We start from the raw sequence: 14,908 nt of genomic DNA, 5'->3' as shown, positions 1-14,908 counted from the left end.
ATACATCCATCAAAACTTGTTTAGCCTGTTGAATTTATCTTAGTGCTGCCAGCGTTTTCAGGTTTACACAATTTCCCCCCGTATATTCAATAAACATTTTCCAATCTTCTTTAAACGTACATTCTTCTTGTTTTCTTATTCTATATGTTAAGTCCGCAAGTTGCGCATATTCCATCTCAGTGGAAGGGTTATATTAAGCACTATGTTTGAATGTTGAATGTGTAAATGTATGTCTAAAGAAATGGGATAAAACAGAAACCATTAGATGTACTGCTGGGTAAATGTCTAATGGTTGTTGTATTTGTTTAGAAACAATTAAGAATGGGTTTGTTTCTTTAACTGCATTATTCTTCCCACTGTCTGCTATAGCTAAATTCCATGACCTACAAGATTCACATTATTAATTCCACAATGTACAGAATTTTTGTTAATTGCATTGTCAATACACTCTTCCTCCCAATTCATTTTATTTTTTGTTTTTGACAAATTAATAATAATAAATAAATAAACATTAAAAATGTGCACCCCAGACCCCTGAGACCATTCTATTGTAACTATCTAACGCTGTTCTTCCTTAGTTGGGACCTTGCTCATTTTCCATTTAGGGGCTAACAAAACACCGCAGCGGAAGCATTCTTTATGCAATATCTTGTTTCCATGATAAGAATAAATTATTTGCTCCTCTTCCTTAAATTTAGTCGTGGCCTTCAGATGCGTTGCAGGCTGTTGCTACTCGCTCCCTAGAAGATATCGAAATGTCAGAGGAAACCCGAGACGGCTGCATCGATATGTGTCAAAAATTTCATACTACTACCATTAATTTGTCTGAATCATTCTTTAACGAACTCCAGAGACACAACTATGTAACACCTACTTCATACCTAGAGTTGATTTCTACATTCAAATCTCTGTTGGAAAAGAATAGGGCGTAAGTTATTAATATAAAATTTTGATATGAGAAATAGCCTTGCATTCCCCGCTCCCAGCCCCTGCCTGCGCTTCCAGCCCCATATAACAGATTGAGTATAGCATGCACAAAAGGCAAGTTGTTCTCATTATTCCCCACTTGGACATATAACGTATAGCGTCTCTACTCCCATTGTTCAGCCCAGGCACTGAGGTCCAGCGCTGAGGGCCTTCTGGTGGTTCCCTCACTGCGAGAAGCGAAGTTACAGGGAACCAGGCAGAGGGCCTTCTCGGTAGTGGCACCTGCCCTGTGGAACGCCTCCCATCAGATGTCAAGGAAATAAACAACTATCTGACTTTTAGAAGACATCTGAAGGCAGCCCTGTTTAGGGAAGTTTTAAATGTTTGATGTTTTATCTTGTTTTTAAAAATTCTGTTGGGAGCCGCCCAGAGTGGCTGGGGAAACACAGCCAGATGGGCGGGTATAAATAATAAAATTATTATTATTATTATTATTATTATTATTATTATTATTATTATTATTATTATTATTATTATTGGTATGTAGGGTGTTAGACCAGGTGTGCAATTTTTCTCACTTGGTCACCCTTCATGAGTAAGGATTTCCTGTAGATGACCAGGCAAAGAAGCTTTTGTAATTAATAAACAAACAAACAAACAAACAAACCTAAGAGTTTTGACCCTTTTCTTTCTTCTCTTAAGACAGGCATAGGCAAACTCAGGCCTCCAGATGTTTTGGGACTACAACTCCCATCATCTCTAACAGGACCAGTGGTCAGGGATGATGGGAATTGTAGTCTCAAAACATCTGGAGGGCCGAATTTGCCTATGCCTGTCTTAAGGTGTTGATGCTTCCCAAATGACGTGCATAGACCTGTATTGATAGCAGGCTAATAAAAATATTGTAGCTGGTGACTTTCGTCTCTTTGCAAGATAGCGTCTGCTTTTCTGAACTGTTAGAAACTTTTTTTCCACTTTTAATTTTTTTTATATAATTGAGTTTGTTGTAAGGTGTTTGTATTTATTTGTGCGCTTAACCACCCATTCATTTATTTAGCTTGCACTGGCTTTCCCAGTGCTCAAAGCAGCTTACAAAGCCTGCCAAAATCAGCAGCTGAGATGACATGCTGTGCCCCATCTGCATTTGAAAGACTTACATTTCCTGACTCCTGGGGAGGTTCTCTAGGACTTGAAAAAGTGTAGATACACAGAGCCCAGGGCCCAATTGGCCAAAATGTAGGCAACGCAAAGGTTGAAACAGGGAGAGTCTGTCTTTGAATTACCGTACCTTAATCCTAGGCTAGGAATGGTTTTATAGGTAAACACCAGCACCTCAAATTGGTCCAGGATTTGTGGCCTTGTCAGGGGAAAGTGAGTTTTAAAAAAGGGTAAAGTAATAGTTATCTAAAAGTAGGTTGCTGGCTACCTTGGAATGTAATCTTAAAATATGTGAAATAAATAGATCTTTGAGTTAATAAGGTTATGAAATTGAGTCAGGCTTTAAAAACCCAAGAAGATTGATAGTTGGTTACTGGAAAGGGGAAATGGAATCAGATGTGCATTCAGCAAAAGGGGCTGCTTTCGGATTAACTTGACAACACTTGTTGCCGGTGTGAACATCTCCTGAATTGCTTCCAGGCAGGTGATGAAAATGAAGAAAAGGTACGAAGTTGGCTTGCAGAAACTGGACTCGGCGGCAGCCCAGGTGGCCACGATGCAGGTGGAGTTGGAAGCCCTGCAGCCCCAGCTCAGGGTAGCCAGCAAGCAGGTGGACGAGATGATGCTCGTGATTGAGAAGGAGTCCCTGGAAGTTGCCAAAACGGAGAAAATAGTGAAAGCCGATGAAATCGTGGCTAACGAGCAAGCCATGGCTGCCAAAGCGATCAAAGATGAGTGCGATGCTGATTTGGCCGAAGCCTTGCCAATCCTGGAAAGCGCCCTGGCTGCTCTTGACACTTTGACTGCACAGGTATGGCCTTCAGGATATATAAAGGTGTGTCTGTGTGTGTGTGTGTGTGTGTGTGTGTGTGTGTGTGTGTGTATAATATATATATATATATATACACACACACACATATATGTGTGTGTGTATGTGTATATATATATGTATATAATATACACTGGAACCTCACAAGACGAATGCCTCGCAAGACAAAAAACTTGCAAGACGAAAGGGTTTTTGGTTTTTTGAGTTGCTTCGCAAGACGATTTTCCCTATGGGCTTGCTTCGCAAGACGGAAACGTCTTGCAAGTTTGTTTCCTTTTTCTTAACACCGTTAATACAGTTGCGACTTGACTTCGAGGAGCAACTCATAGAACGCGGTGTGGTAGCCTTTTTTGATGTTTTTAAAGACTTTGGTGATTTTTGAAGCTTTTCCAAAACTTTCCCAACACCGTGCTTCGCAAGACGAAAAAAATCGCAAGACGACAAAACTCGCGGAACGAATTAATTTCGTCTTGCGAGGCACCACTGTACACACACACACACATACACACACACACATACACACACACACACATATGTGTGTGTGTGTGTATGTGTATATACATGTAATATATATATATATATATATATATATATGTATGTATATGTGTATATATATATGTGTGTGTGTGTGTGTATATGTGTGTGTGTGTGTGTGTGTGTGTGTGTGTATGTATGTATATGTGTATATATATGTATGTGGGGGGGTACACACAGTGATACCTCAGTTTAAGAACAGTCCTGTTTACGAATGATTCACTTTACGAACTCCATAAAACTGGAAGTAGTGTTCCGGTTAGCAAACTTTACCTCTGTCTACAAACGGAAGCCGAACGGTGGAAGGGCACCAGTGGTGGGAGGCCTCATTAGCGAAAACGCGCCTCAGTTTAAGAACAGTTTTGGTTTAAGAATGGACTTCCAGAATGGATTAAGCTCATAAACCAAAGTACCACTGTGTGTGTGTCTGTGTCTGTGTCTGTGTGTGTATACAGAGAGAGAGACATAGGGTTGCCATATTTTGAAGAGCAAAAAGGGGGACACATTTGCCAATTTCTACTTTTAAAAAAATCATTCTATTATTTATATTTTATACATTTACATTTTATACATTCCTTTTTAAATTTATTTTTTACGAAGTAATAATAATAAATAAATAAGAATAAAATGTGCACCCCGAGACCATTCCATTGTAACTATCCAACCTCCCAAAATTTCAACACCTCTTGTGATGGTTTGACCCCTTTCCGTTTTAACAGTACATATTCTACAAACACCCTCCATATCTCCTCAAAATCATTTCTCCTGCGTATTCCCCGTCTTACCTTAATAGCTCATGTTAATTTGTCATCAATAGCTATATCCCATACCTGTTTATACCATTCTTCCAATTTATATTCTGCTTGCCCCTTCCATTTCCTAGCTATAATAATTTGTTCAGCTGCCAATAAATTTGTGAGCAAGTCCTTCCTAGCCTGCGAACCTTCAACCCCACTGGAAATTGATGATAATGCTACCGCTGGACTTTTGATCAGCTTTAACCCAGTGATTTCTGTTATCTCCTTAAACGCCACCAACTTCTACTTTTAACTATGGATTGCTATGACGATGCTCATTTTACATACCCATGAAAAAGAGGACATGTCCTGGAAAAAGAGGGCATCTGGCAACCCAGAGAGAGAGAGAGAGAGAGAGAGAGAGAGAGAGAGAGAGAGAGAGAGAGAGAAACTGACTTCTTGGTTGTGTGTTCTGAATATATACAACGTTCTGAATATATGCAACATATATGCAACGGCGTTTTAGGATTTGTTTTCAGATTGCTGAATCATATAGCTAGGAGTTTTAGAAAGCAATACTGTAATGTATTTTGAAAATAATAAGATACAGTCAGGGGTGCCAACTTGAATAAAATATTGGGGGGGGGGGAGGTAAGCCCCGCCCCGCCTAATTGACCCAAAGGGATTTCGGCCCCTAGGAGTTGGCTGCTACGGCTGCAATATCAGCTTTGAAAAGAAATGATATTTAAAGGAAGGAAAGGTATGTTGTTGATTTGTCAGTCTAACTGTGACAGTTCCACATTTTGGAATCTATCTTGATGCAGACAGAACGATACCAGATGCTGTCGGAAGAAGCCATGGGGAACAATTTGTGATTGTACTGTAGGTACTTGTAGTATTCCGTTGTTTTGCAATAGCCATTTTGCCTCAGACAAAATGGCTCAGATAGGTTTTTGGTGTATATTAGAAAAAGCTTCCCTAAACTTAACATTTGTGCAACATGTAGATCAGGGGTAGGCAACCGAAGGCCCGGGGGTCGGATGTGGCCCAATTGCCTTCTAAATCCAGCCCGCGGACGGTCCGGGAATCAGTGTGTTTTTACAAGAGTAAAATGCGTCCTTTTATTTAAAATGCATCTCTGCATTATTTGTGGGGCCTGCCTGGTGTTTTTACATGAGTAGAATGTTTGCTTTTATTTAAAATGCATCTCTGGGTTATTTGTGGGGCATAGGAATTCGTTCATTTCCTCCCCAAAAATATAGTCTGGCCCACCATGGTTGAAAAGGGTTGCTGACCCCTGATGTAGATGGTGGTGAGGTAAGGTAGGAATGAGAATAAAAGCTGGGGAGGCTGGAATGTGAGGTGGGAAACTGATGGTGCATTTGCTGCAAGATTTCTGATGCTAACACATTGATGTGGATATATTGAGATGAAATCTAGTAGAATGCTTGAACTCTAGAGACGGAAGAACTATTATTTATTTTAAGGATATCACTGTTGTGAAGTCGATGAAGAGCCCTCCTGCTGGCGTGAAGCTTGTCATGGAAACAATTTGCATCTTGAAAGGCATCAAGGCAGATAAAATTCCAGATCCCACAGGTACAGGGAAAAAGATAGAAGATTTCTGGGGTCCTGCTAAGAAACTCCTGGGGGACATGAGGTTTTTGCAGTCGCTTCATGAGTACGACAAGGACAACATCCCTCCAGCGTACATGAGCATCATTAGAAAACAGTATATCACCAATCCTGAGTTTGTGCCGGAAAAGATTCGGAACGCTTCCACGGCCGCAGAAGGCCTATGCAAATGGGTCATTGCCATGGATTCCTACGATAAGTAAGTCCTTGTTTAAGAGCAGTCATTCATTTCAGCTTTGAGAGGTCGCCTTTCGCCTTACCCCTCCCAAGGCGCCTTCCTCACAGCATATTTAATAACATAAAACCCAATAACGTGTCGCAAACCCATAAAACCACAATCTATAAAACACGGAAGCATCTACAAATATTACAACGGCAGCAGTTAAAGCAATGTGTTTTGTGGTGGTCTTGAGAGGATATCAAAGCACGGCATAAAACGTTAAGATACGCAGCACTAAAATATCAGTTAAAGGCAGTTTGGAAGAACTTCAGGGCCCATATTAAAGTCATCATTGTAAGAGAGCTTTGCATGGCCTGTTTAGATATGAATGAAGGATTTTGTCTTGCTAGATATTTCTTTTTCTTGCTCCTTCTTCACCAAGGCATAGAAAGTTTCAGGAGCAAACTGCCACCCTATTATTATTATTATTATTATTATTATTATTATTATTATTACAGTCGTACCTTGGTTTTCTAACAGCTTAGTTCTCGAACGTTTTGTCTCCTGAATGCCGCAAACCCGGAAGTGAGTGTTCCAGTTTGCAAACTATTTTTGTAAGCAGAATGTCCAACGGGGCTTCTGATTGGCTTCCTGAAGCCAGTCGGAAGCCGTGCTTTGGTTTCCGAACGTTTTGGGAGTCAAACGGACTTCTGGAACAGATTCCGTTCAACTTCCAGGGTATGACTGTATTATTACAGTGGTACCTCGGGATGCGAACGGGATCTGTTCAGGAGCCCCATTCGTATCCCGAACAGAACGTAAGATGCAATAGCGCATCTGCGCGTGCGCGGGTCGCATTTTGCTGCTTTCGCACATGCGCGTGATGTCATTTTGACCGTCTGCACATGCGCGAGCGGCAAAACCCAGAAGTAACGTGCTCCATTACTTCCGGGTCGCCGCGGAGCGCAGCCCGAAAGCGCTCAACCGGAAGTGTATTTATCCCGAGGTATGACTATATTATTATTATTATTATTTGTTATTATTAATAATAATCAGGGCCGTCTTAAGTATATCCGCTGCCGTGGTGCAAAGGGTGGAGGGTGGCAGGGAAGAGGCGGAGGCTCCGGGCGCTTCAGCGAGGCTTAGTCATGCTGGCCACATGACCCGGAAGCTGTACGCTGGCTCCCTTGGCCAATAAAGCGAGATGAGTGCTGCAACCCCAGAGTCAGTCATGACTGGAATTAACGGTCAGGGGTCCCTTCACCTTTAAAAAGAAAACAAAGAGAAGACTGGACTTAATGGTCAGGGGTCCCTTTACCTTTTATTGTGGTTTTATGTTGTGAACCTCCCTGAGACCTGCGGGTATAAGGTGGTACACAAATTTAATTAATTAATAATAATATAGCTGTTGGACAGTGGAACAGACAGCCTCAGAAATTAGTTGTGAGGCTGAAGGATTTTGTTCCATCAGCATCTTTTAGTAAGCCAACCTGATATACGCTTGCCAGGCTAATACGTAGATCACAACACAGTTTCTTTTCTGTTTTTGTACTTCTCCATATTTTGTGATTTAAAATGCATTAAATAGTATTTTAAAGTTTGAGTGCATACAAAAACATGTGTTTTAGGGAGAAGGAAGTACAAAAACTAATACCTCAAAAATTGCCATGCGTGTGGCTCTGTGTTTGGCGGGGAGGGAGTATTGGTGCAGAAGTGGGGCATAAATTGTCTTTTGTTTGCATGTGGATGCGTAAAAACGGTCTCTGTGACATGTTACCATTTCATCAGAGTGGCTAAAGTCGTTGCCCCTAAGAAGATAAAGCTGAGCGCAGCGGAAGGGGAACTGAAGATTGCTATGGATGGTTTGAGAAAGAAACAAGCAGCCCTGAAGGAAGTTCAGGACAAGCTCGCGAAACTTCAAAAGACACTGGAACAAAAGAAGCAGGAGAAAGCAGACCTAGAGAACCAGGTAAGTAACATGGAGTCGGCTCATAGGTTCGTGTTATTTATTTAGGGCAGGGGTCTGCAACCTTTAAGACAAAAAGAGCCACTTGGACCCGTTTCCAAAGGAAAAAAAACCTGGGAGCTGCAAAACCATTGCGACATTTAAAGCATGCGCGCCGCTGCCCTCCGATCTGACAGCGGGCGGGAAGGTGACGTCGGGACGGTGCGTGACTAACGCACGCACCGCCCCCATGTGACGTTACAGCCAGTACAGCGCCCGCCACAGTGGGCACACAATGTGCCTCCTCCCCTCGCTAGTATCCGCCCCGGAGCCGCGGCAAAGGTGTAAAAGAGCCACATGCGGCTCCGGAGCCGCGGGTTGCAGACCCCGGATTTAGGGTGTCTCTGTCATCAGGGCTGTCAGGCAGCTGCCAATCAGATGCACCATTTAAAAATTCAAAGACTTTGATCCTGAGATGCTCTGGCGGAAGACGGTTTTCCTTTTCCCATCTTCTTCCTGGCAGCCTCCAGAGTCAGTTGCATCAAGAGACACTTTATGCAGGCATCCCCAAACTCGGCCCTCCAGCTGTTTTGGGACTACAACTCCCATCATCCCTTGCTAACATAACCAGTGGTCAGGGGTGATGGGAATTGTAGTCCCAAAAATAGCTGGAGGGCCGAGTTTGGAGATGCCTGGTTTATGGAAGACTCTGTGCTGGGATTATTTATTTATTTATCCATCCAACTTATACACCGCCCTATACCCAGAGGTTTCAGGGCGGTTCACAACAAGACCACAACATATAAAATCAAAGCAAAAGCAGTAGCCCAATAACTCACCCCGCCCCCAAAAGCCACATTCGAAAAAGGTGCTGGATGTCAATAAGATCAACCAAAGGCCTGGTTAAAAAGGAACGTTTTTGCCTGGTGCCCAAAGGTGTATAATGAAGGCGCCAGGCAAACATCCCTGGGGAGAGCATTCCACAGACGGGGAGCCACTGCAGAGAAGACCCCGTTCTTGTTTTGCCACCCTCTGGACTCGAGGAGGAGACACACGAAGGAGGGCCTCAGAAGGTGATCTCAGGGTCCGGGTAGATTCATATAGGAAGAGGCGGTCCTTGAGGTATTGTGCTCCTGAGCCGTTTAAGGCTTTAAAGGTCAAAACCAGCACTTTGAATTGGGCCCAGAAACTAATTGGTAGCCAGTGCGGCTGGACCAGGATCGGTGTAATATACTCAAACCACCTTGCTCCGGTGAGCGACCTGGCCGCTGAATTCTGCACTAGCTGAAGTTTCTGAACCGTCTTATGCCATGCCTGTTGGCCGGTGAGTATTGCCTTTTAGTTAATGCTACGCTGTGGTCTAAACCACAGAGCCTAGTGCTTGCCGATCAGAAGGTCGGCGGTTCACATCCCCGCAATGGGGTGAGCTTCCTTCGCTCAGTCCCAGCTCCTGCCAACCTAGCAGTTTGAAAGCATGTCAAAGTGGGACACAAGATCTACCCACTCTGGAAGAATGGCAGATGAAGGTGATGGACTACATGGAATTGGCAGAAATGACTGGCAGAATCCGAGATCAGGGAGAAGAGGTGGTGGAAGAAGATTGGAAAAATTTTAAAGACTATTTGCAGAAATACTGTAAAATTAATGAATGTTAAAGAGATGTTGGATTGAAAACAAGCGGTATTGGTAAAAAGATTAACAAGAGTATGTAAATATGGATTGATAATGGTGGAAAATATATATTTATAATAGGTTAAGATGTTGAGCAAGGATAAATGATAGAGGGTAAGGACTTGCTGAACTAAATATCTGAATTGGAATACAAAAAGGGGTGTGTGAGGAGGTCAGGAAACTAGTAAATGAAGTATAAGATATGAAAATATTGATTTCTTTCTTTCTTTTTCTCTTCTTTTTAACTGTTTTCTATTTTGCATTTTTCACGTGTTTTGTTTTTGTATACTTGTAGCTCTTTTTTCTTTTATTAGGGTTATTCTTTGATCTTATTTTTTATGTTTAAACTTTGAAATTCTTTATTGTTTGTAAAATTTTAATAAATATTACTTTAAAAAAATAAAAAATGAAAGCATGTCAAAGTGCAAGTGGATAAATAGGTATCGTTCCGGCGGGAAGGTAAATGGCGTTTATGTGCACTGCTCTGGTTTGCCAGAAGCGGCTTAGTCATGCTGGCCACATGACCCGGAAGCTGTACGCCGACTCCCTCAGCCAGTTAAGCGAGATGAACCCCAGAGTCGTCCGCGACTGGACCTAACGGTCAGGGGTCCCTTTACCTTTACAGAGAAGACAAATTTAGGCCATGGGCTTTAATGAGCTCCCTAGATCTCTGGATTTGCTGCCATGCTAGGTAACAGTGATGTCAGTTCCAAGCCATATGTGAACTTGGTCTTTTGTCAGAGAGGGTCTGTGTGTAATGGATAGCTCCTCTTCTGCACAGGTCTAGCTGATCCCCCTGAATACCCAAGGAGAAGGGATCCATAGAGCCTGCCAGCATTAGACATGCTTCCTAAAAGTGGCCCTTTGTAAGGTGTTTTGCTCCCTTTCTGATCCTCCTCCATTTGCCCTCTTTCTTCTCTCTCTCCTCCAATTTCTGGTTCCTTTTCTCCCTTAACAGCATTCTCCTCCTCCTCTCCCACAGTCACACTGGCTTCCACATTTCCACACTTCGCTCTCCTTTTTCCTCTTGCTGTTGGTCTTCGTTCTCCATCCCTTTCCATCCTCCCTCCTATAGTGCTGGCTGACTGTCTGACTGTCAGCCCTCGCAGGGAAATCTAGCTCTGGGAGAGGAATAGAGGTCTCCTGACAACTCTCAGCATCCTTAACAAACTACAGCTCCTAGGATTTTGTAGGCGAAGCCATGATTGTTGCAGTAGTATCCTATTGCTTTGAATTTATGGTCTGGATTAGATTGACCCTTGGTCTGATCTGTCTAGTAAGGCTCTTGTCACCCAGGAACACAAAGCAAAGCAGGAAGACGCAGGTTTTTGGTATGGAACACAGAATAATAATAATAATAATAATAATAATAATAATAATAATAATAATAATTTATTATTTGTACCCCGCCCATCTGGCTGGGTTTCCCCAGCCACTCTGGGCGGCTTCCATAGAAACCAAAATACAATCAAATAATTGTTTGGTTGGAACCCCCTGCAACGCAGTGATATGCCTTTTGTTGGAACATGGAAGCATCTGAATAACAAGAACAAGAACAAGAACAACAACAACAACAACAACAACAATAATTTATTATTTATACCCTGCCTATCCAGCTGGGTTTCCCCCACCACTCTGGGCAGCTTCCAACAGAATATTAAAAACACGATAAAGCATCAAACATTAAAAACTTCCCTGCCTTCTAAAAGCCAGATAGTTGTTTATTTCCTTGACATCTGATGGGAGGGCGTTCCACAGGGCACTACCGAGAAGGCCCTCTGCCTGGTTCCCTGTAACCTCACTTCTTGCAGGGAGGGAACCGCCAGAAGGCCCTCGGAGCTGGACCTCAGTGTCCAGGCTGAACGATTGCTGTGGAGATGCTCCTTCTGGGTTAAGGCCATTTACAGCTTTCAAGGTCAGCACCAACACTTTGAATTGTGCTTGGAAATGGAATAAAGGTGAAGAGAAAATGAACCCAAGGGAGTCTCTCTTGTAGCATGCAACTACGACTTCTTTGTGTGTTGGACTTTAGTCTGGCAGAGGTACAGCTTCTGCCTGTATGCCTGAATTTTTCCTACCAAATCTGGGGACTTTCAAAGAAGAAACAAGGGAGAAGGAGGAGTCGCTAGCTCCCAGATTCCTTTTCTTCCTCCCATTCTTATTAGGCAAGAATGTTTGCAGCATAGATTCACAGCCAGCAGACAATGTTGGTCCCTGTGTGAATTTGCAGCCCTGTGCGGCGTTTCCAAAATCTCCAATATCGGCAGACATATTTGAGAAGCCGATAGAAAATTCAGTCTGCGTTCAGCTCATGGCCCGCATTCATATGAAAGTGACCTTCGCAAGTCAGCACAATGCTTTCGTGAGCTATGCATTGCTTTTTCAGATGCTACTGTTTTCTGTATCGCATATAAATCCATTATCAATTTCACATTTCAGGCGGAAGGCAATAATTTATTTGAGGGAAAGAAGAATGGAAATGCCATAGACCTTGCTGAATTCAGCCATGACAATCTGTCACACACGTTTTCTTCCCCGCTTTTCCCCCTTAAGGCATTGCAGCTTCAAATCCAAAGGCCATTTATTTTATTGAGAAATAATAATATAGCCGGGCAAAATCGATGCATCTGTGCTTGCTCTCAGAAGCATTAAAAGCAAAATCTGCGGTAACAATAGCTGCAAAGTATTTTGCCTAAAGTTTATGTTTTGATTTTAAGGTTGACCTGTGCAGCAAAAAACTGGACCGAGCAGAAAAATTACTTGGTGGCCTTGGAGGTGAGAAAACCCGCTGGAGCCAGACAGCTTTGGAACTCGGAAAGCAGTATATCAATTTGACAGGCGATATCCTCATCTCATCAGGCATTGTGGCTTATCTGGGAGCCTTCACATCCAGCTACCGACAGGTAAGGAATGAAGGAATAAATTACATTTTTTGTGTGATTGAAATGTTTCTATACCAAATAAGCAGCTGGTTTCCGCCAACTGGCCAGACGTTTAACCTAGTCTGGAACAGAAGTGAAGAGATTAAAATAGTGTTTGCTGTAATAATAATAATAATAATAATAATAATAATTTTTATTTATACCCCGCCCTCCCCAGCCAAGGCCGGGCTCAGGGCGGCTAACAAGCAATAATAAAAACAAGTTGAATGAATACAACTTTAAAACAAGATTAAAATACAATTTACATATTGAAACATTAAAATATTAAAATGCAGCCTCATCACAGGAGGAGAAAAGAAAAAGGAAAAAGAAAGAGGGGGAGGGAATCAAATTGGCTCCAAGCCAAAGGCCAGGCAGAACAACTCTGTCTTACAGGCCCTGCGGAAAGATATCAGATCCTGCAGGGCTCTGGTCTCATGAGGCAGAGCGTTCCACCAGGCCGGAGCCAGTGTTGAAAAGGCCCTGGCTCTGGTTGAGGCTAATCTGACTTCTTTAGATAAGAGAAGGAACACAGGGGAACACAACTCTGGGACTTTTTCCAGAGCAGGATCATCAGCAAAATTTATGGCTCCTCTTTGCTCTCGCAAGTGAACAAGACACTAATGAGACTTTCAGGTTTGGTTCCGACAGGTTAGAATAGATGAAGTCAGAGAATGGGGGAAATAAATGAGCAGAGGCTAGATACTTCTGTCCTTTTCTTTGATGGGGCTCCGACTTCATGCTAGCAGTTTAAATGGCCACGCTTCCTTGCGAGATCATTTTCACTTCTAGTTGAAAGTTAAGGTTTTATTCCGTATAGTGTGTTCTCCATAATAGAGAGCACGTATTGCGGTGGGGGCCAAAAAGGCCACCCCACTGTTGTTGGGGAAATTGGCCACATGCTGTGATTGGGCAAGGAGTGTTGCTGGGGAGAATGTTATGTTGCTAAAGTGTGGGAGGGGTCAGAGGTCTTAAATACAGGACTCGCAGCCTGGGGCCTTCTCTTGGGCTGCGTGCACCGGATCACCTGCCCACCCTCCCTGAAAAGGGGGGGGGTGTTCGTTGTCCTCTGACTTTGCTATGCCTGTCATGGGGTCGTCTGCCTTGGGGCAGGGGCCTGGTAGGAATTTCGTCCATTTGGCTGATTGGCTGTTGCCATTTGGTTTTGCCTACTGCGTAGCAAATCGTCACAACTTGTAAGGTTGGCCGTTAGGCATTGGTTCAGATTGGTTGGTGGAGGGGTAAGTGCCTACCTCTCCAATGGTGGTGCAGAAAGGGAATTCCGTTAAAGGAATCCAGGGGCTTGCCATTCTTTTTGTCCTTGTCCCTGGCATCGGACTTGGGCCGTGCAAGCCACCAGGAGCATGAGGGTGAGAAGTGAGGGACTGATGCCCAGCTTCATTTCTCCCCAACATTGTTTCCCTCACTGGCTTCCGCTGGAATCCGGAAGTCAGTTCTGTCCCTGGGGCAAGGACAGATAGTCGTAACCAATGCCTAAGCAACCACTCACGTGTGTGTATTTAAATAAAGTTGTGGCCAAATTCATGCCAAAAACCCTAAACAAAAATTGATGTGTGAAGTGTGAGTTATTGGGGTGGCCTGGGGGACCTTGACGCGCAAATGCAGATATGTGCAGATTTAATGGATTGTTTATTAATCAATTGATTGCCTGAAACGCCCATGATTAATTGACTAAGATTTCTTTTAACTGGGTGAGAGCTCTACTTTGTTTTTTTTTAAATGATATTTATTAAGGTTTCAAAGAAAAAAATTACATAGATAAAAAGAAAAGAAAAAAAGACAGAAATAAGAATAAAAGAAAAATACAAAATACAAAAAAGATAAAAAACACTTTAAAAAATACATCAATCTTTCCACCTTACATTCATTTCCTTGCTTCCCTGACCTCCTCACACCTCCCTTTTTTGTATTCCAATTCAGTTAGTTAATTCGGCAATTTCTTTCCCTCTTTGTTTTTATCTTAATCCTTTAACTTAATATATTATAACTTTGGATTCTCACCTATTAATAATCCATTTTTACATACACCTTTATAACATTGCTGCTTAAACCACTTAACTTAATTCTGACATCATTCTAACATTCATTAATTTTGTAATATTTCTGTAAATAATCTTTAAATTTCTTCCAATCTTCTTCCACCGACTCTTCTCCCTGGTCTCGGATTCTGCCAGTTCGGATGACTGACCGAACCCAAAGAGTGCTCATCAATGGTTCCTCTTCATCCTGGAGAAGAGTGACTAGTGGGGTGCCACAGGGTTCTGTCTTGGGCCCGGTCTTATTCAACATCTTTATCAACGACTTGGATGATGGACTCAAGGGCATCCTGATCAAATTTGCAGATGACACCAAACTGGGAGGGGTGGCTAA

General features: G+C 42.7%; 1 protein-coding gene across 1 annotated transcript in view; it reads left to right on the top strand.

Annotated features, from left to right (window-relative positions):
- DNAH7 (dynein axonemal heavy chain 7) overlaps positions 1–14,908 on the top strand; it is a 160,739-nt gene that overhangs the window by 94,655 nt on the left and 51,176 nt on the right. The window contains exons 41-45 of the mRNA XM_081189234.1: positions 699–928; positions 2,566–2,896; positions 5,673–6,019; positions 7,769–7,949; positions 12,314–12,499. Of these exons, the coding sequence (XP_081045360.1) occupies positions 699–928; positions 2,566–2,896; positions 5,673–6,019; positions 7,769–7,949; positions 12,314–12,499 (1,275 nt within the window). The remainder of the gene's footprint in view (positions 1–698; positions 929–2,565; positions 2,897–5,672; positions 6,020–7,768; positions 7,950–12,313; positions 12,500–14,908) is intronic.

The sequence above is a fragment of the Podarcis bocagei genome (genome assembly GCF_964188305.1).
Source record: "Podarcis bocagei genome assembly, chromosome: 1".
Lineage (NCBI taxonomy): Eukaryota > Metazoa > Chordata > Lepidosauria > Squamata > Lacertidae > Podarcis > Podarcis bocagei.
Note: the sequence above shows the minus strand (reverse complement) of the source record. Positions and strands in the feature narration are given on the sequence as shown.